Source organism: Austrofundulus limnaeus, unplaced genomic scaffold (assembly GCF_001266775.1).
Source record: "Austrofundulus limnaeus strain Quisiro unplaced genomic scaffold, Austrofundulus_limnaeus-1.0 Scaffold152, whole genome shotgun sequence".
Taxonomy (NCBI): Eukaryota; Metazoa; Chordata; class Actinopteri; order Cyprinodontiformes; family Rivulidae; genus Austrofundulus; species Austrofundulus limnaeus.
Window position 1 is genome coordinate 135,376 of NW_013952554.1, and position 19,255 is coordinate 154,630.

The following is a 19,255-nucleotide window of genomic DNA, read 5'->3' on the forward strand; positions in this document are numbered from 1 at the left end:
GTGTGTGTGTGTGTGTGTGTGTGTGTGTGTGTAGATATAATATGCATGTCTTTACTGGTTGTAGAAAGATCAAATTGAAATAGGTTGTGGAAACAGGAAGTATGGAGATCTCCATTTTTATTTTTGATTAAAATACTAAAATAAATCTATATTTTCTGTTTTTTTTTTCTTTGTTCTTTGTTTTTGTTCTTTTTATTGTAAATATAATTCTGTTGGACACCAGTAAGAATAGCTGTAGTTCTACTACAGCTAATGGGGATCTTAACAAAAAAACAAACAAAAAAAACAATAAGTAAATAAACGACTATAAATAAATAAATAAATAAATAAATAAATAAATAAATAAATAAATAAATAAAAGTAATTCAGCATTACGCCCAGCAGAGTCATCCCCAGTGAGAAAACCTCTCCTGATTTTCTTCATCCTCCCACTCATTAATGTGTTTTGGTTGCTTGTTGAGTACGTTTAAACGTGTCTGTCAGACCTGTGTGTGTCCCATGCTCGAGGCTGCGATCAAAGCCTGCTGCAGAGCTTTGTTCTTCAGAGAGCCGTCCTGCTGCTGCCCCTCAGCACTCCATTCCAGCTCCAGCAGGTACTGGATGATCTCGGTGTGTCCGCGCAATGCGGCGTGCACCAGAGCACACTGGCCACTCTTATCAACATGATCCACCTGGAGCACAAGATTCTTGGAATTACTGCACAGAACCTGGAAACATGCCCAATATTTCAGGTAGATACTGAATGTTGCAAACAACGGATATACAAGATAGCGTTAACCGGTGGTCCGACGCTTTTAATTACGAACCAGATCAGAGAACCAACTAAAGCGTGAAAGTTTATTTTCTCACCTTTGCTCCCTTGTTACAGAGCAGCATCACTAATCCCAAGTGTCCTCCAGCTGCAGAGAAACACAAGGGGCTCATGCCGTTTTCGGACACAACGTCCACGCTGGCACCGAACTCGAGCAGCAGTGAGGTGATCTCATGGTGGCCGAGKTGGCACTGGACGCAAAGCACTGGAGCATTGTTCAGAACCTCTGTGCGGTAATTCACGTTAGCTCCTCCCAGCATCAGGAGGCGGCTTACCTGATTGTACAAACACACAAAAATAAATCAATGAAATCAAGACCTAGTATCAATGCATTCTGTCTTTCTGAATGTTCCAAAAAAAATCCATCTACTTGTTTAAGAATTTTTGCTAAAAGATTGTTTAAGGTGCAATAAAACAATAAAAATTGTTATTTATACAGCAGCTTCTGGAAAAATTATTGCACTCATCAGCTGACATTTCTATTGTTCTACTCTGTTCAGAAGCTCAAAATGTGACAGCTACGATACAGAAATAAATAACCTGCTGTAATTATATTTTAAGATGGACTCTTGGCTGTATGCAAATCTCATCTTAAGTATTCCTCGAGTCGATTAGTGACAGGGATTTGTAGATACTGTTGTGTCCTCATTGGCTATTTCAAACTCTTCAAGCAAAGGTCACAACCAAATAAAGTGGCTACAAACACTGAACACAATTATCAAGTTTGTTTTACTCTCCCAAAAGGAGGAAATCAATAATAAACAACTTATCGAACAAAACTACATCGCTAAATGAGAATTCTGCAACAGGGGATGAAATTGTGTGCAGAATCAATTAACAGAGACTCTTATTTTCTCCCCAAAGGACACAACAACAAGGTCGTTGTGTAAATGTCTCTTTGAGTGATTCTACGAGAAAGCCCAATAACTCACACTGGACAACAAGTGATTGAGCCTCACAGAAACCATAACCTTAATGGCAAAGAAAACCAATCTCATCGCCAGCCAGAATACATAATTTTGATGTAATAGCTTTTCCAGAAAAAGGCCAATCATTATTTTCCCTGAAAACACAACCACAGTGGACGGACTTACACACGCTTGTTCTTTGTTAGCAGCTTAATGAACTCTACTACCGGCATTAGCCTAATTAGTGATTAAAAAAAAGCAYGGTTGGTATTTACCGAGCCCTTTTCTGTGACAAGTTTTAACAGCAACAACTTTAAAGTGAATTTCTGAGTCAGTTTTGTTTTGTATCATTTTCTGCCCCCAATATATCTTAAATTAGTCTTTGGTGTTCGACACATTTTTCAATTTCACTTTAACAGTTTTAATTTTCCATGCTGTTAATACAACATTAGGACTGTACGTTCTGCAGAATTAACTTCCTTTATGACAGAGAAATGACAGGTAAAGCTCTTGATGTGATTTCAACATCAACACATGTATTAATGCAAGCATGAAAATGGGAAATAAACCAATGASAGACAACTTCTTGCTTCATCTGACAATACATATTAGTTTTAGTGATATTAACCATAAAAAAAAACACTTTGAATATGAGATGCTAAAACTTACTTAATTTCATCAGCTTCTGACCTCATTTGTTTTTACACACAGAAAAAATAAAAAGGAAACAAAGACAGTGCTCACCTTGACGTTCGGTGTGTAGAGGTTCCTCAGGGAAGCCAAGGCTGCAGAGAGTCCATCAGCACTGCAACTGATCCACAGAGCCTGAAGCACGCTGGACGACACGCCAGTTTTCTTACTCAGACCCTGCAGAGAAAGCAAAACAAGCACCTAAAATTAACAGTGGTAACACTGAGAGGCAGAGGTTTTCTCAACACTTGATGCACACAGAACGGAGATTTTCAAATAAATATCTCAGCAGCTGTACCTTAAATATGTGGGCCTTCAGGATGTGGTGGCCCAGTTCCATTGTCTGCTGTCGATTCAGTTTCCCTTCTTGGCGAGACAACATGAAGGCCATGAAAGCGTGGCCGGTCCTGAAGGAAAAAAAAAACTGCTGTGAAACCTTGGAAAGATTGTCCATCTGCACCGTATAACTTGAAAGCACTTATTATTCGGGTAATAAAGAGCAACTTGGCGGTGTCATGGAGAACCTCTTTATTCTGACCCGTTATGAAAGAGTCACAGCTGCTGTGCTGCGATCCACAGAAAGATGCAGAAAAGGGTTTAAAAAAAATAATAATAACTGGTCGTTTATTTCATTCTGGCACCAATTAAAACCGAACTTCATTAAAAGGACATGCATGATTGCAGCTCACTTTGATCTGGTTGCAGTTCTCTCCATTTGAGCCGAGGCACTGGAAGGTGCAGCGAGGCAGGCTTTTGTCTGTTTGTGCCAGACTGTGAGCCTTTTGTTTTTAATGAAGCTGGAAGGCTGTGAATGACCAGAATATGAATCTTGGCGCTGATTCATTTACAGACATCAATACGGGGGGGGGGGGCAAACTGACATCATTCAGCTTATTAAGTATGTATGATCGTTACACATCGAGATTTTTAAATTGTWCAGACCCATCTGTCTCAGAGTTTTTATATTCTGTGCACCTGTTTAAAAAAATAAATGATATGTTTGGGTTAATTATGTATGTATATATATNTATATATATATTGCCTATTTAAAAAGATTTAAATGCTAAGTCAGCCTGCAGATAAACAAAGTTGCAGCTTCAGAAATGCGGTAAGAAAAAAAAGGCTTCTATTTAATTAAAATTTAATTTTATATACTCTGCAGCAGTGCAGTGTAATGGAGCATTGTTGTGAATTGTTTTTAACACTGTGCAAAATAAAAACTTGTCATGGTTATTGGTGTACCTGCTGCATCTCAAACACAATTACCTCGCTGACTCAGAAGTGTGTGTCGTGCTGCGTATATTGATTCAGCTTATTCTTTATACACACTCGCTTGCCTGCATGCAAAACAGCAGCAGCCACAAAAGCAAACACCATGAACAATTAATTGGAAGTCATATTGTGCAATAAAAGCTCGTTCAATAATTGGTTTGTACAAAAGTGTGCGCCGGCATCCCTATCGTCCTGACATCAAGGGTTGAATTTTCATCTTTGCTCCAAGCTTAAAATGAAAAAAAAATTACAGAATTTTTACCAATTTCACTTTCATTTTATCAACACCACTTAACTGTATTCTGCTGCAGACTGAGGTGTGTGTGTGTTAGCTGCAAGAGCACCGTCTTAATGCTTTACAAGCTTATGTACAACAGAGGCCCACATTTCAAAGAGTGGATTACATTTAGAGGACTGACCTGGGGTCACAGAGGAAATCTGTGCCCTCTCCATCAGCTCTCCACACCAGCCACTCTCTGAAGGAGGGATGGCAGAACATGCGCGTCTTGTCCCGTCGTTTGATGAGAAAACCTGAGAGCAGCTCCATGCGCTGCTGAAAGTCCTCCCATGGTAGCTCGCCTCTGATGAAGCCGGCGTTGATGGCCTGAAACAGCTGCTCGTCGGTCATGGGGTGCAGCGAGGCCAGAGCCACGTTGAGGATGGGCACAGAGCGCTCGAAGGCCGAATTGGTCATGAACTTCATGTTGCACTGCAACTGGTAGAGTTCGGCCAGGGAAACRGGCACTACTTTGTAACTGGAGCTTTTGATCACGAGGTGGCCTTTCTCAAACAGGTCCAAGGTGAGTTTGAGGTACAGGTAGGAGCCCTGGCTGCGTGAGATCAGGTGGCTGCTGAGCTTGCTCACGGTGCCAGGGTCAGCCTTGCCGTTCAAGCTGATATTGTTCARGATTTCTTTGCTGCTGTTGATGCGATGCTGGATATAAGCATTCAGGTCGGTGCTTATCTCCTCGTTGTCCGAAAAGTCATCCAGGGAGATCTGAGAGAAGGGTAGGAGGCTGGTGATCTCCTGTGATGGACAGAGTGGAGACAATCTCTGATGAAGAATATTTGTGCAACACCTCTGCTTATTACTGCCAACCAGCATAAACAAAACAGGTTTTGCCTGTCTGATTGTGTGTAAGCCTGTATTGTCAGCAAAAAAAAAAAATCTAACAATTAAGAAGTGGACATTTTAGTGAACCTTTCAGCAAGTAATGACTTTATTTTCCATCTACAACGGAGTCATTTGCAGAATCAACCCAATTCAAGATGGCTGCCAAAGCTAATCGCATCAGCCAACACAAAATTAACTGTAATTCAATTTTATGGAAGCTGAGCTAACATTTGGCATGACAGTAGCTTAAAATGACATACAACACACACATTAAAGTCTAACAGATTTGTGCACAATGTCTTTTCCCCTCAAGATTTAACTGAAAGGTCTACAACTCCATCCCCGCTCATCAAAAGATGATCTGTTTAAGAAGATGTCCTGAAAGGCAACATGCTTTTAACATTCCTCTAATTGTCTGTCAGCCCTCAAAGAAAAAACAAAAATCAATAAATTAAAATGTTTTAAATGGCTAATTATTTTCTATATAGTTATTTTGCAATGAAAAACATATTTGCAAAAAAGAAAAAAAGTCCAAGTCAAAACTTGTCTTTGCAACCTGAGCTGTTATTGAAGTAAATTCTGCTTGTGCACATTTATTATCAGAAGAGGCTCTCTGAGCAGCAGGGAAGCAAAGCTCACTGAGCTATCAGGCCAAGGCAGACATTTGTTACAGTTAAAACGTGTGGCTATGAAGAAGACAAGGAGGTAAAAATGAGTATTAAGAGGCAGGGGATGGATGGGATGGTGGCTAGCGGGCAAGCAGAGGTTTTAACCAAAGCTCACATTTCAATCCGCGTCCTGGGGGTTGGAGGAATCAATGCACCTTAATCCCGCAATCCTCTGCCTGTCTGAGGCTTGAGAAACATTGCCTTGGTGAGATAACACTTCCCTGTTCCTCCTCATGACAGGGTACAGCACACAGGCACAGACTTGATGTATGAATGTGCTGAGATCACAATCCATAAGACGAATGAGGAGTAAGCAATGCCTCGCAGATAAACCGAATATTAGTTTATTAAGCAACAGAAACTGAGAAAGCGTTCTGAGGCTGTAAAATATCTGCTTTTATAACAAATAAATGTTTTACTGTTTTCACCAAAGAATCCCTAATTAAGATATTACTAACACAAAATAAATACTAATGATCARACATACGGATTCATCACAGTGAGTGTTCCTTGCCATTAAAAGAATTCTAAACAGCGTGCTGAATTCAACTAAATGGCTTGAATTTGTGCTGCATATTGATGGACAGAAGTTGAAGCCTGGCTTGTGCCCGAACATTAATAACCTCCATTCTGAATGTCAGTCGGCTGCCGCACCATTATCCAAGCCTCCACYGGTTGTCACACGGCTCGTCAGGCTTGCCAAAACCTCATCTGAAGCCAGAGTGAGAGCTCGACACAGCCACGGAAGATCTTTGTAGGTGTTTAACCAAGGGTCGCCAAGTTAGTCGGCTCAAAGTCATTGGCTGCTCTTTCCTGTCTCGCAGTCCTGGGTCACCRTCTGCCAATTCTTTCCTGAATCTTCCTGGATGTGCCCGACTTTTTCAACAGGAAGTCTCACATGCGTCAGAATCGACAGTCTGATGTCAGAGAGCGTGGTGAGAAGGGACAGCAGATCCCAGTTGAGATTTTTTTATATATAGGTTCAACAGTTGCATTGAAGAAAAAACAATAAWAAACTCACACACAGCTCATTAAAGCTGTTACTTAGGAGTTGTAATGTGTAGCAAAAATGCAAATACAATTTTTTTTCTGTCACAACTTAAACTTTGATTTTTTTTAAAAATACTGAACTAATTTGCTTACCAACAAGTTGACCCGAACAGTGACCACCAGCTTAAGCCAGGGAGGGAACTTGGTAAAGATCTTTGTGATGAAAGAGGCAATGGTGTCTCCATAATCAGGCTTATGAAATTCTGCTTCATTCAGCCCATCTATTAAGATGATGTGGTCCTCCTCTGAAATTTTCCTCTCTGTAACCATAAAACACAATTGACAAAAGGGGTTACATTAGCATCAACAAAAAATCTTGTGGTGGAAGTTCAGAAAGGAGCTATACGTTTTAGCACTTAACACAACATTTATTCATACTTTTATTAGGAGGAGGGGAGTATTTGGAATATTAATGTAAAGCAGAGTTTTTCAACCCTGGTCCTCAAGGCACACTGCCATGCATGTTTTAGAGGTTTCCCTGCTTCAGCACAGCTGATTTAAATTGATAACTAATTAAGAGGTTTTTATTGAACTGCAACCATCTGAATCAGGTGTGTCAAAGCAGAGAAACCTCTAAAACATGCAGGGTAGTGTGCCTTGAGGACCAGGGTTGTAAAACACTGATGTAAAGCACACGAGAAAGGAGCGAGTGAAATTCCCATCTCGTTGCTAAAGATTCATGTCACAGATCTGACCAAGGTGTCTGATCTGTGACAAGAAATGGTCTTTAACATCCTTTTGGTAGCAGATTTGTCTCTCTTTCAGTATTAAGCCTCTGTTTAACCTAAAGACTCTGAAAATGATGATTAGCATCAGTTTGATGTAACTCATTAAATGAGACATGTGCTTTGAAATCCCTTTTCACATTTAAATCCTTCACTTAGGGTTTATATAAAGTGGAACTGCATTTTGTCTGAAATCCTCTATTGTAACTTCACAAGCCCCTCTTTCCCCCGTTTGCTCAGTAACTCATTTTGATACTGTCTCTTTAAATGAGCCGCTTGACACCACGCCCACCTCCAGCTTCCAGAATGGTCCTCTCTAGTTTGATAGAGACTATATGGCGGTGCAAAATTTTTTTATTTACAAATTAATTTAAATATTTGTCCATCTAGCCTTACATGTTGAATGACCAAATTGTAGTGACTAATTCCAGAACTTTTTTGGGAGTTCCGTCGCAAATAATTTGAGGTAATAGTTCAGAAAACATCGYAGAAAATAGAGAAAACTGAATGAGTTGATAAACATGATCCAAAACAGAATATAAAGATACTGTATCTACGCAGCACCGGGAGAAACTACATTCAAATTTTCTGCACTCCTAGAGACACCACGTACATAAAAAAATACATTTGACCACTAAAAAAGTGATTTTTGCATGATATTAATGATTCTCCTGACCATAAGCTTTAATAATTACAACTAMAAACACACGTATAAGAACTGATGCTGTTTCGAAGGAAACCGTTTCATCACACAACAAATATTTTAGTTTTTTTTATCTTTTACTTTTTATGCTAGCTCACTTTGACTTTTGGAAATAATTTCTATGTGTGAAATCATTCTTGCTCTTATTTTACAATATTTGCACAATACAATAGCCATGACTCCAGGGCACGTTCCTCCTACAAAGGTTTCCAAAAGCTTCACAGCAGAACATCAGACAAGCGCCGTTATGTCTTCTGAAGTTTTCATGAGCAAAATCTTAAAAGCTGCCGACTAAAATACTTGAAAATATACTTTTTTTCTTTTCTTTTTACCTTTACGAAGGTTAGCTAGTGGTTCCAGAACCCCCCTTCGGAAAGCAGCCATGGGGTCTTGGACACAGGAGCGCAGGCTGAGCATACTCTGGAGGTGGGGCTCCTTCAGCAGCAGCTCTCGGTACGCTGAGAGCTGATGCGCTCTGCACAGCAAGGCTGCAATACTGTGTACAAATTCTGGCACCAAGCAGGTGTACGTGTTATCTGCCTGGCAATAATGATATGCAACCACCTGGAATGAGAATAAAATGAGAGAGAAGTCAGTTAAAAGCAGAGAACTGAGAAATAATTGGCTAGATTATGAACCCTTGAGTAACTTCAAAGCATTTGCAAAAACCAACAACTCTGCTTACTACAAACAGTTATACAATAGATTCATTGCTTCCTTAAAGCCACATATAATCTCCTCAAATAGGCAGAGACAAAGATTTGATTCTCCCTGTTTGACACAGAACAGATGACATAAACTGGGTGAAGGTTAACCACTTTACAAACTYTTAACGGGAACTAATAAGTACTGTGTGAACTAAAATCAGAATTGTTGTTGACTGACTACAGCCTCGTGCTTTGTTCTGAGGGTGTATAATTTTAAAGGGAAGACGAGGAACAGAGGTGAGAAGAGGAAAAGAGAAATACCCCTGAGATATTTGACTTTACCAATTACAGTCCAAGCAGGAGCTGAGACCCTTGAAAGGCAGAAAGAGGCGTTCTGTTCCTAAGCTGACTCCATCTTATGCTGCTGTTTTATACTGCAAAAAAAATATTCTGCTGGAATAAAAGTACTGGCTGAAGTAAAAACATTAGACACTTATTATTATTCTTCCTGTGTACTATTATTATGACTTGAACATGACCTTTTTTTTTTTAACCAAGCCATTATAATAGAGATTTAAACATGAATTTTATTTACCGTAAATTCTTCGGCCCAAATTACAATGACGTAAGGTTTYATACTTCATCTTCTAAAATATCTCATCTGAATGCAGTAGTAAAAGTGTTGCTCCAAAGAGAACCTCATAATTTAAACTAAACAAATGGAATGACTCAGCCATTTAAACATAAAGCATTTTCTTGTTTTTCTGCTCCAGACGTCTGGTACAAAGTTAGGTAGGGACAGCATGAATCATTAGCTCAAAAGAGAACACCTTTAAGCTAAAAGAGTAAAAACAACTAATATATATCATCTAAAATAATGTTATGTATAAAGAATAAGACTGGGAGGTGGTTTTTATCCCACAAGAGGCAAACATCTGCAGAAAAAGCCGAAACTGCAGAAGGCACAAGCTAGTCGATGTAGCTGCTGCAGGAAAACATGAGAGGGAATATCTAAAAGGGCRAGTGGAAACTGTAAGGTAACCTGTACGTTCTATAAGCACAAGTCAACCAGAGCGCTGCATCAATAAGCAATGGAAGACAGGATGATGCAACACTGCAGTGAACCTGCAGCAGTTAATCTAAAGCACAACCACAAATTCATGTCTAGAAACAAATGTCTGAAAGTGGGCTCGGTAAAAGAAATAAGGCATAAAGCTTGTGATACACCATGGCACGTAATAGCCTCAGAACCCTGTTATGAGACCACTTTTAAACCAATGATTAAAAGGAGCTGGCAGAATTTGACAGAAGCTGCTCAGTGTTGCATCAGAGTTCACACATCACAGGAACAGAGCCCCCTGAGAGAGCGCCTATTGGAAACACTTTACTCAGTAATTTGCTCAAGAGATATTTCTTGGGTTTCACAGACATTTAGGATTTCTCTGCATAAATAGTGAGCTATCTGGTGCATGAACTGTCCCAATGGCAAACGAAAGTTGTGCAATGTCAATGTGTACTACAATAAAGGCAGCCATGGCAGGGAGAGCCTGYTAAATTTAAAATATGTTATGAGAAWACCAGCTTGTATTAGGCAGTATTAGACAAAGTGAAAGCCAATGAATGCCTGTTTCAGTCAAATAAAAAGGCCTATTAACAGGATAAATTATGCTAATTAAGAAAAATACTCACAACCATCAGCAGAACTAATCAAATCAAGTTAATGCCACTCAGAATCATAGATCTTCTCCTTGTTATTGCAAGGTAAACTTGTCCTGAAGGTACAGAAATGCTAAAATATATAAAATCCCTCAAAATTTTAGTCAGCTTTATAAAATGTGTATATATGTTTCAACTCTCCTTGMTATATCACACACAGCCCATGTTGATGTGTAATAATAAGATGACACTTCTTAATCTGGTGAGGATTTATTTATCAACAGTTTTAAGAAACACAAATGGTCGGGTATGCCTCTTTCAACTTTTCTCAAGAGTTTTAGTAAACAAGAATTATTAACTTCAGCCATCATTTTTAGCACAAATACTAAAAACAGGAGCAAACAGCTAAGCCTGTTAAACGTTTGAACGCATTTGTTTAATATGTCCGTACAAAGATGAAAAACAGCAGTTTTTTCGTCTGAACCCAGCATGATGTGCACAGCTTAAGACTGTCAGAACAATTAGACACACGCGTGTCGTCAGTAGACTTCTTCATTTAAGGCAGAAAAGCATGTAGAGTACTTTACCCCCAAACAACTTTGCTCCCACAAAAGTAAAATAAAACACAAAGTTTTGTTTGTCATAAAAGACAAAGGGAATAAAAAGGAATAAACTGTCGGTGGTAACACATTTGAGTATCCGATGAGGGATGCATTTTTGTGATTTCACGTCTATATCTGTATATTTGAAGACATGTTTGTAGCACTCCTTGGCAGCTATGAGATCATTTGATGGTCACAAATAACCATAAGGCATATATCAAGTTAAAACTATGTGGTTTGGTATTTGTGCCCCGTGGATTGTGGGGTTGGGTATTTGTTGATCGTGTTTCCTCATATCAGATGTCTTTAGATTGTGACCTGTTGCTATRTTGGTGAGTGTGATCGGGCTCACAAAATGTCAATGACATTTTTTCCCCCTAACAGAACATGGCTTTCTAATAAGATTATGTGACTCGCTTCACTTGCCAGAGGCTATGATGAACACAGCCGTCAAATGTTATTTGAACAAGTGCCACAATCACTTTTTGAATCATCAAATCTATATTTTTGAAATGCTAATTGCAATTTCACTTCAAATCTCCTGGCAGGCATTTGATTTATTATTTTTTTAATGCAGACACTAACAAACACAGTTGGCTCAGTTTCCTACCTTTGAAGCCAGACGTTTGACGGCCTCCTCCCTGCGCCGCTGCATCTCGGGGGTTCCTGGGCAGCTGTGGGCACTCAGGGTGTTGGTGGCGCTGGATGGCGGAGTGGGCTGCGGTGGCTGGCTGAGGGGAAGCTCTGTGCCTTGTCCTGCTCCGCCTAGAAGATGTACAAGGACTTTTAATATAAACAGTACTAAGCAAAAGTTTTAAACCTAACTAAATTTCTTGGAGACAGATTTTATTTTAACATAAAAATTAAAGAAAAAATGGCTGGCCTAAAAAACTACATACAGCAGATAGGCAGTTTCAGAAATTCGTGTCTTAGAGAAAAATTATCAAAATTCCTGCAAAGACGCAATACAGAGCTGAGATGCATCAGGTTTTAGTTTATCTTATATTTTAAGTTTTGAGCTTTAAAGGAATAACCTTGTAGGGGTTTTATTTGGTATTTAAAAAAATAACTAAATAAAAAAATGGAGAAAAATGTGTCTTTCTGCCAGAGTGCTTTAACAAAGTAGCTAAAAAAATTATTTAAAGTTGGTTCTTTGATAATCTGTGTTCTGTGACAACATTTCACAGGTTAAGAAGAATCAAGGTTTTTTAAAGTTTTGCTTTGGATGTTGGCTGTGTCAGAGTGAAGTGGCAAAACAAACAAGCAATACATTCCTCTAATTCTACTAATCCATAATTAATGTATTTTTTGTTATTGATACATGAGCAATTTTTTGTATGATGTAAAGGYAAAGCATGTAAACAATACATTTAATGCCAAATCTATATTATCCACTTTTAATGAAACTTTACATTAAAAAAAAACTATTACTTTTCGGGGAGGCACTGGGACTGTTGGAGGCGATCTGACGCATGCGTCCTCCATGGCAGCTTAGCGCTACCAGCCGGGAGATAATGGCCGTTTTCCCAAAGCCCACGCTGCCCAGCACCACTGCTCCCTGGTTCCCACTGGATTCACTGGCCTTCAGGACATCTTCTAGCTTCTGAAAGAGCCAGTCTCGTCCAACAAACACAGAGTCTGTAGTGATGCTGGGTACCTCAAACAGTAATGGCTTGAGCATAATGTCCACGGGTTTGTAGGGAGCAAAACGTGCTGCGAATGAGAAAAAAAAGTCAATTATTTGAGGTGGCACAAAAGAATAAATAGAATTTTAGAGACTGATATATTAAGTATTGTGAGGTCRTTTTATTATAGCAATTCAGGTATCAGTGTTGAACATGTTTAGCTCAGCAACAAAAAAAAAATCTAAATATTTAGTGGTTTGTTTCCAATAATCTGTAATTGCAAGAACTAAAGATAAGCTCCATGTTTCCAAAGATCTACATATCTAAAGAAAACTAAGTTATTCTTGTTTTCATTAAACAGTAATTTGGAAGAATGTTTCAATGACGCAGAAGATCCACACAAGAATGAAGCGAGCTGAACAAAGAATTTCTTTACTGAGAAGAATGCAGGATGATAGGCACTGAGCTGCGGCTCACAAAAAACATCTTCACAGTTTAGCTTTTGTTCGTGTAGCCATGGCATTGGAGTTTTAAATACGACTAAAACTATTCAAGTGCTTTGATTTGAGGACGTTCGACACAGATGAAAGACAGTTTTATTCCTAATGTACCAGAGTGAAACCAAAACAATTTAAGACACGTTACTGAACACAAACTACAAAAACTCTCTCTTCTGATCTTATTTTTTGGTGACTATAAGATTYCACACTATGACTGTATCGCAGCTTCTCCATTGTGAGTTTTATAAGACTGCAGTCACCTTTAGAGTCCTGAGGTGGCCGTCCTCCAGTGTTGTGCCACGGCAGGCGGATGGACGTCCGCAGGGGGGTGTTGCGTTGTTCATCGAGGAAGCTCAGGTCTTCCAGCTTTGTGGAACTGGTCGCTGTAAATGAAGAAACAGAAACAGCAAATGTCTCAAATAAAAAATGAATCAGAAGCATCAGACACCAGCAGATGTAGCATCTCTAAGAGAAAACGAGTGAAGGAGATGCAAGGCAGCACGCGCTGATATTTGTAGTTTTCTAGAGGCAGTGTGTGCAAAAACCACTAAGCATAGCAGAACCCTAATGTTAAAGTGTCTCTGGCATGCATATTCTTCAAATACAAAAACGTCAAAGAAAACATCTTTATGTTTAAGAAAGTTGGAATAATACACACGATTTTACCCGTTTTACCCCTTAACTGGCATTTTTTCTTTTGAACTTGACTCAGCCAAAGTGAAACAGGAAGTGACATCAAAGGGGAACTCTTTAACAAAGAAGACTCAGGTCTTTGTTTAATGAAATATTATTTGAACTCTGACTCTTCATCTCTGACAGAGACTCAAAATAATCTTAAACATTCTTCTCTACAGTGTGTTGTTGGCTGTTGTAGCACTACTCTGTTCACATTCAGACATTCCCCTTTGACATCACTTCCTGTTACTTTACAGGCAAATATCTCAACAACTGTTCATCTCAGCGGCATGAAATTTATTTTGCAATATTTTATCAATGTCATCTTTTAAAAAATGCATTCATATGCATTACCAAAATTTGAAGTCACAGGCACTTTAAGGCAGATGTACTCCATTTTATTGTGATTTAAACTGACGGCTACACACAGATTACAGTAAGAGGTCTTTCATTACAAACACACTTCTGGGCTGTACAGAAAAAAGTAGATTACCATTTTTTTCCTGAAAACACTGAGTCACAAGTTAGAGGATCGCCCTGTTGTCAAGTCACAGCTGCAGTATTYGAAGAGTAACCATATTACTCTATACTAAACTCTACAGTGGAGCAGAGAATGAAACATAAATCAATAAGCATTTAACTTTTACCATATTAAAAACAATAACCTACTTCACATCCTAAAAGATAAACTCAAACCAGATTTCATTAGAATTTAGTTTTACTTTGGAGCAAAAACCTCACAGCAGGAGATGCTTTTTAAACCCCCAAAACAGAAGAGGCCTCCATCTGAAACTAAACTGCAGATCAACTTTTTTGAAGAGCTCRTCATTACACAGCAATTCAGCTTGTGTTTTGAAGCATCAAACTCTTAATCCACTAAAGATGTGCGTTAACGCAACAAGGTCTCTTCTTCAATAGCGGTTCATTTTTCCATCGTGCTTCAGTCTCTTTTGGCCTTGCTGAAGACCAGAATCAAAGGCTCCATTTTCATCTTTTATCTGCCTCAAATGAGAGAGACTGTCACAAACACTGCACTCCTCACTTCTTCTTTCCCCTCACTTGGTCGCTAACTTACTCTGTGGAATGTCCCACTAATTAAAACCCGTCTGCTGGAGCTGCAACAGGAATAAAAGAAGGCTCACAAAGTTACTTTTATTGCAGTAGACTGAGTTTTCCTGTATAACTGTGCTATTTTAACTTTCAGCGAATTAAATACAAGGCAAACAAAGCATTTTAAAAAATTATTTTGTGAATGCAAAGCAGTAAATACCTAAAACCTTGACTATTTTTGATTATTACAACCAGTAAGAATATTGGGAAATGAGCAAAGTCCTCCCTGCTCTTCAACATGGAAATATGTTTAAGCAAGCAGGTTGTCGTGTTTTAGCCAGGTCTTTTCAAAAGTGCTCTTTGTGGATGAGCTTACCGAGGGTAGAAGAGCAGCAGCTCCATCTTATTTCTCCCATGCAGACACACTGGCAGCAGACTGCTTGGCTGCCCTCTTCCTTCTGCTCAGTCAGTCACAGCACCCACAACATTAGGCACATGCTAAACGAATGTGATGCCTTCCAAAAGAGCATCACCCTCCCATACACTTGTAGCACACATGCGTACATCATTTTTGACCATGTGCTGCAAGCATTTGCATCCACTGACAAGTTTTGCAAAGCAAGTGGCAAAGGGTGAAAAACTGGCAAGAAAACGCACACAAAACCACAACAATTAATTTTGAGCCTAATCTTCAGTAATGGACATGTAACACCAATCCCCTGAGAATAACTGAATCCTGCTAACACGTTCCTTCATTTTTAACTTAAATTACTCATCATTAATTGGTTTGAGCAGAAGAAAATGCCACAGGATTCCTTATCAGGATCAAATTCAACTCTAAACCCTGTTCTTTTCCTTGCTCTCTAAGTTCCTTTCTATTCTTGCACATCTCAGCTCATTGATAAAAGTTTCATGTGATACCTTGAAGTCTGAGCTTGCACCGACTTTGAAGCTGTACAAAATGGGTTATATTGGGTTATATTCTGATGAAAAAGTGCCCCCCCCCCTCCCCTCAGGCAAGTCTGCTCCATGAAACCTTCTGTTCAGGGTTTCCTGTGGCAGAAATGAGACTAGGACAAAGCTCCTGAGCTGTGACCACTGCACCCTGAACTCCTCCAGATGAATTCTCTTTTCCTCTTCACTGCTATGAAGTCAAGGGAGGAGGGTCGAGTATCTTTTTCGCCTTTTCAAGAAGTGAGAAACACTGAAACCACTGTGTTATATGTTCCACGATCAGGAGTAAAGCTGGCCTTTTTACTTGTGTCGTTTGCCTTTAAAAAACAAGGCAAAATATTTGTTCGCTTTAACACAGATGGAGGTCTGATTCCCCACTGTGATAAAGCTGGAAGCAACAGACGCTAATTTATATTGTGGTAATTACAACAGTCTAATGCTGAAATAAATTCAGCGGTATTTCTTCCTAAAGATCATACTGTTTAAACAATAACAGTAAAAAGGATAAACATATTTAATCATTAAAAATGAACAGGTAGGTGTTCCTGAGTTGTCTTAAAAGATAACTGGGCTTTTTTATGTTTCCCCTCTCATCTAAAAGCTTTCTTCAGTTCCAACAGTAGTTTTTGGTTTATAAATGAAAATTGGGATGTTTGTATTAACAGAATTGTTTAGACCACACTAATGTAAGGTAATGTGAAGCAGAGGTGTTTATTTTGATGGTTGAGAAACTGGCAGGCAAGAAAGCTGCATTGTAGTCATTATCCTCCATCTATGATTGAGTCACAAAAGAAGTATATCCAAAAGGGAAACCTCAACATTTACCTCACACTCATTCTAAAGCTGAGCCCAGCAGCCCTATGAAGGAAGTTCATTTCAACTGCTTAAATCACAGATCTTATCTCAGTCATAATCCATAGTGATCACAGATGAGGGCTGAAATGTAGACAAACCAGTAAATTTGGAGCGTTGTCTTTTTGCACAGCTCCTTCTTCACCACAATATACTGGAGCAACACTGTCATTACTGCAAATGCATTTATTTGCTTCATCATTTGTTTGCACCATATTGCCATCACATGTGATCAAAACTCATACTTTCATTTCTCTTTGTTTAGAATTGGTTTTCCCTGCTTAACGTGGATGGCTTACATTTTTTTTGATTTGTCTTTTATGTCCAAACATACCGAATATTGTCTTCAAAAGACTGTCCCCTTTACTTGGGATGCAGTTGGACCACTGAGTCCTTTGTCTGAACACTTTTCACTGCACTGGAAAGCATATAAAACACTGCTCAGGTTAAGTTTGTGTGTTGATGAACCAGCTGAATCTGAGGGTCCTGTTTGGTTTGAACTGCACCAAGAATTGTATTCGTATTCCAACCAAAGGACTAAACTTTTCAAACTAAATCCAGTCTAAATTTAGCTGGAGATTTTCGGAGCTAAATGGGGGCACTTGATATGCATCATATGACCYCACTGTTTTCTGTTTAAAGCTGCTGTATGTAGTTTCTTGAAAACCCAAAAACTTAGAAAAATTTTGAACAGGAACAACCTTGTAGTCCCTCCCCCTGCTCTCAGCTCCCCTTCCTAAGCTCCTCCCCCACAGCTGGGCCCGGAGTCGGGAGCGCGCACGCTTGTAAACAGGAGGTGAGCCACCGTACAGAGCTCAGAGCTAAGCTGCCGTCACAGGTAAGAAYAATCAATCAACAATATATTTTTAACTATCATGTCTTGCCCATACTTTATCTACACAAGTGCTCCTTTTGTCATAAYGTTACATGTAAATTATGTTGCACTCTTTCTATAAGTTATAAATAGCTTTCAAGATAACACAACACCGATGCTGCGCAGTGGTTCTGAATTCCGGTCTTCGTGACCCACTATCCTGCATGTTTTAGTTGTTTCCCYGCTTTGGAACACATGATTTAAATGAATGAGTGATTGACAGGCTTCTGCAGAACAAAGACCTGCTGAAGAGCAGGGAAACATCTAAAACATGCAGGATAGTGGGTCACGAAGACCGGAATTCAGAACCATTTTAGGATTTCAGCAACATGACAAGCCTGTGTATTTGTATTTTTCAGCTCTTGCTTTGCACAGTGTGGCATTTTATCTTTATGCTATGCAGCTAGTTTTTGACAATCATCATCTACCAGCTGATGGAGAGAAGCTGTGGTGAAGAATCACGCAGGTCACTGGGAGACGCAGCAGAGTGGGTTCAGCTCCTGAGAACCTCAGCARGACATCTGCATCTCAACCCTACCTTCCACTCATCAAACCACATATTCTGCAGGCAGGAGTCTTGTTTCTGGCCAGGAGGATCTGTAGCTGACCTTTCAGATGATGCTGAAGACAACAGGCAGTTTGTGACTTGCACTTCTGGTCAGAGCAGGCTGCTGAGTGTGGACTTCCAGGACTGTTTTAAACATCTTCATGGACAGCACAGTGGACTTATCCCCTTGAGGCAATGCATTTTTAATACCGTCTTGCCATGTATAAAACATTTTCCTATTTAAATKAATATTTCTATTATAATTTTGGTAAATATTCTTCAATAAAGTGTTAAATGATTTTAGTTTTTTGTAACTGCTTATTAGAACTAAAGCATCACTTTATCATTGAACATTACTGAATTATCTTTTGATCAATTACAAAACACAAACTTACATTAGGAATCATGATAAATCTTTGGGTCAGTGCTAGACATGCAAAACAAGAACTAACATCTTAAAAATATGCTCTTAAAACTTGTCTTTTTTAATAGACACTGTTATTTTATGTCTCTTGTGGTAATACACTGAAAYRTGTCCAGTATGTCTGAAGGGACCTAAAATAACTTTGTCTAGCAAAAAAGAAAAGTTTTTAAAGATTTATCAGATGCATAGGCACAATTAACTTCACAGGATTATTAAATATATGCTTTATTTGACATATGGGTAAAATAAATCTGTTATTTATTTGCACAGGTAAATACATTATTGTTGAAAGATGATTCCTCCATATATTCCCGCGTGTCTGGGACAGTTTCTGATCTGTTGAAAGAGCATAAAGTACAAGATGTTTTAGATATTTTGATCACAAAGTATTACATCCTGAGGTGGAAGAAAACTTTTTGGCTGCAAAATATCAGGAAAACCTGTGTGATGTGCAATAACTGATTATTGTGGTGATGATGATGATGATGATGATGATGATGATGATGATGATATAACTTGTGATAAATGAATACATAAGTATCTGTGTTGATGTCTTTCAACAAACAAACTAAAACATAATTGCTATTCCAACATGACAGTTTCTTTATGATTTAAACATCTCTCCCGTTAAACATTTTCTGATGCTCCAGATAGTGAAAAACACCCTTTACTGCAGTGGTTCTAAATTCTGGTCCTCGTGACGCAGTATCCTGCAGGTTTTAGTTGTTTCCCTGCGCCTCTGCAGGTTTCTACAGAAGCCTGTCAATCACCCAATAATTTAAATCAGGTGTGTCAAAGCAAGGAAACAACTAAAACCTGCAGGATACTGGGTCACGTGGACCAGAATTTAGAACCACTGCAGTAAAGGGTGTTTTTCACTATCTGGAGCATCAGAAAATGTTTAATGG

At 39.0% G+C, this 19,255-nt stretch overlaps 1 protein-coding gene and 2 long non-coding RNA genes across 4 annotated transcripts in view; 1 reads left to right on the forward strand and 2 right to left on the reverse strand.

Annotated features, from left to right (window-relative positions):
• tanc1b (tetratricopeptide repeat, ankyrin repeat and coiled-coil containing 1b) overlaps window positions 1-19,255 on the reverse strand; it is a 96,525-nt gene that overhangs the window by 8,097 nt on the left and 69,173 nt on the right. For both annotated transcript variants that reach the window (XR_001310880.1, XM_014016683.1), the window contains exons 8-17: window positions 13,232-13,354; window positions 12,278-12,559; window positions 11,457-11,611; window positions 8,274-8,505; window positions 6,607-6,773; window positions 4,101-4,708; window positions 2,708-2,816; window positions 2,464-2,586; window positions 850-1,086; window positions 486-671 (exon numbers count right to left, since the gene is read on the reverse strand). Coding sequence is in view for 1 of the 2 variants with exons in the window: in XM_014016683.1 (XP_013872137.1) it covers window positions 486-671; window positions 850-1,086; window positions 2,464-2,586; window positions 2,708-2,816; window positions 4,101-4,708; window positions 6,607-6,773; window positions 8,274-8,505; window positions 11,457-11,611; window positions 12,278-12,559; window positions 13,232-13,354 (2,222 nt within the window). In the remaining variant the exon portion in view is untranslated. The remainder of the gene's footprint in view (window positions 1-485; window positions 672-849; window positions 1,087-2,463; window positions 2,587-2,707; window positions 2,817-4,100; window positions 4,709-6,606; window positions 6,774-8,273; window positions 8,506-11,456; window positions 11,612-12,277; window positions 12,560-13,231; window positions 13,355-19,255) is intronic.
• On the forward strand, window positions 17,304-18,274 carry LOC106523307 (uncharacterized). The gene is made up of 2 exons (XR_001310882.1): window positions 17,304-17,340; window positions 17,780-18,274. It is a non-coding gene; the product is annotated as an uncharacterized LOC106523307 (long non-coding RNA).
• Window positions 18,557-19,255, reverse strand: part of LOC106523305 (uncharacterized) — a 4,032-nt gene continuing 3,333 nt past the window's right edge. The window contains exon 2 of the long non-coding RNA XR_001310881.1: window positions 18,557-18,683. This is a non-coding gene — a long non-coding RNA (uncharacterized LOC106523305). The remainder of the gene's footprint in view (window positions 18,684-19,255) is intronic.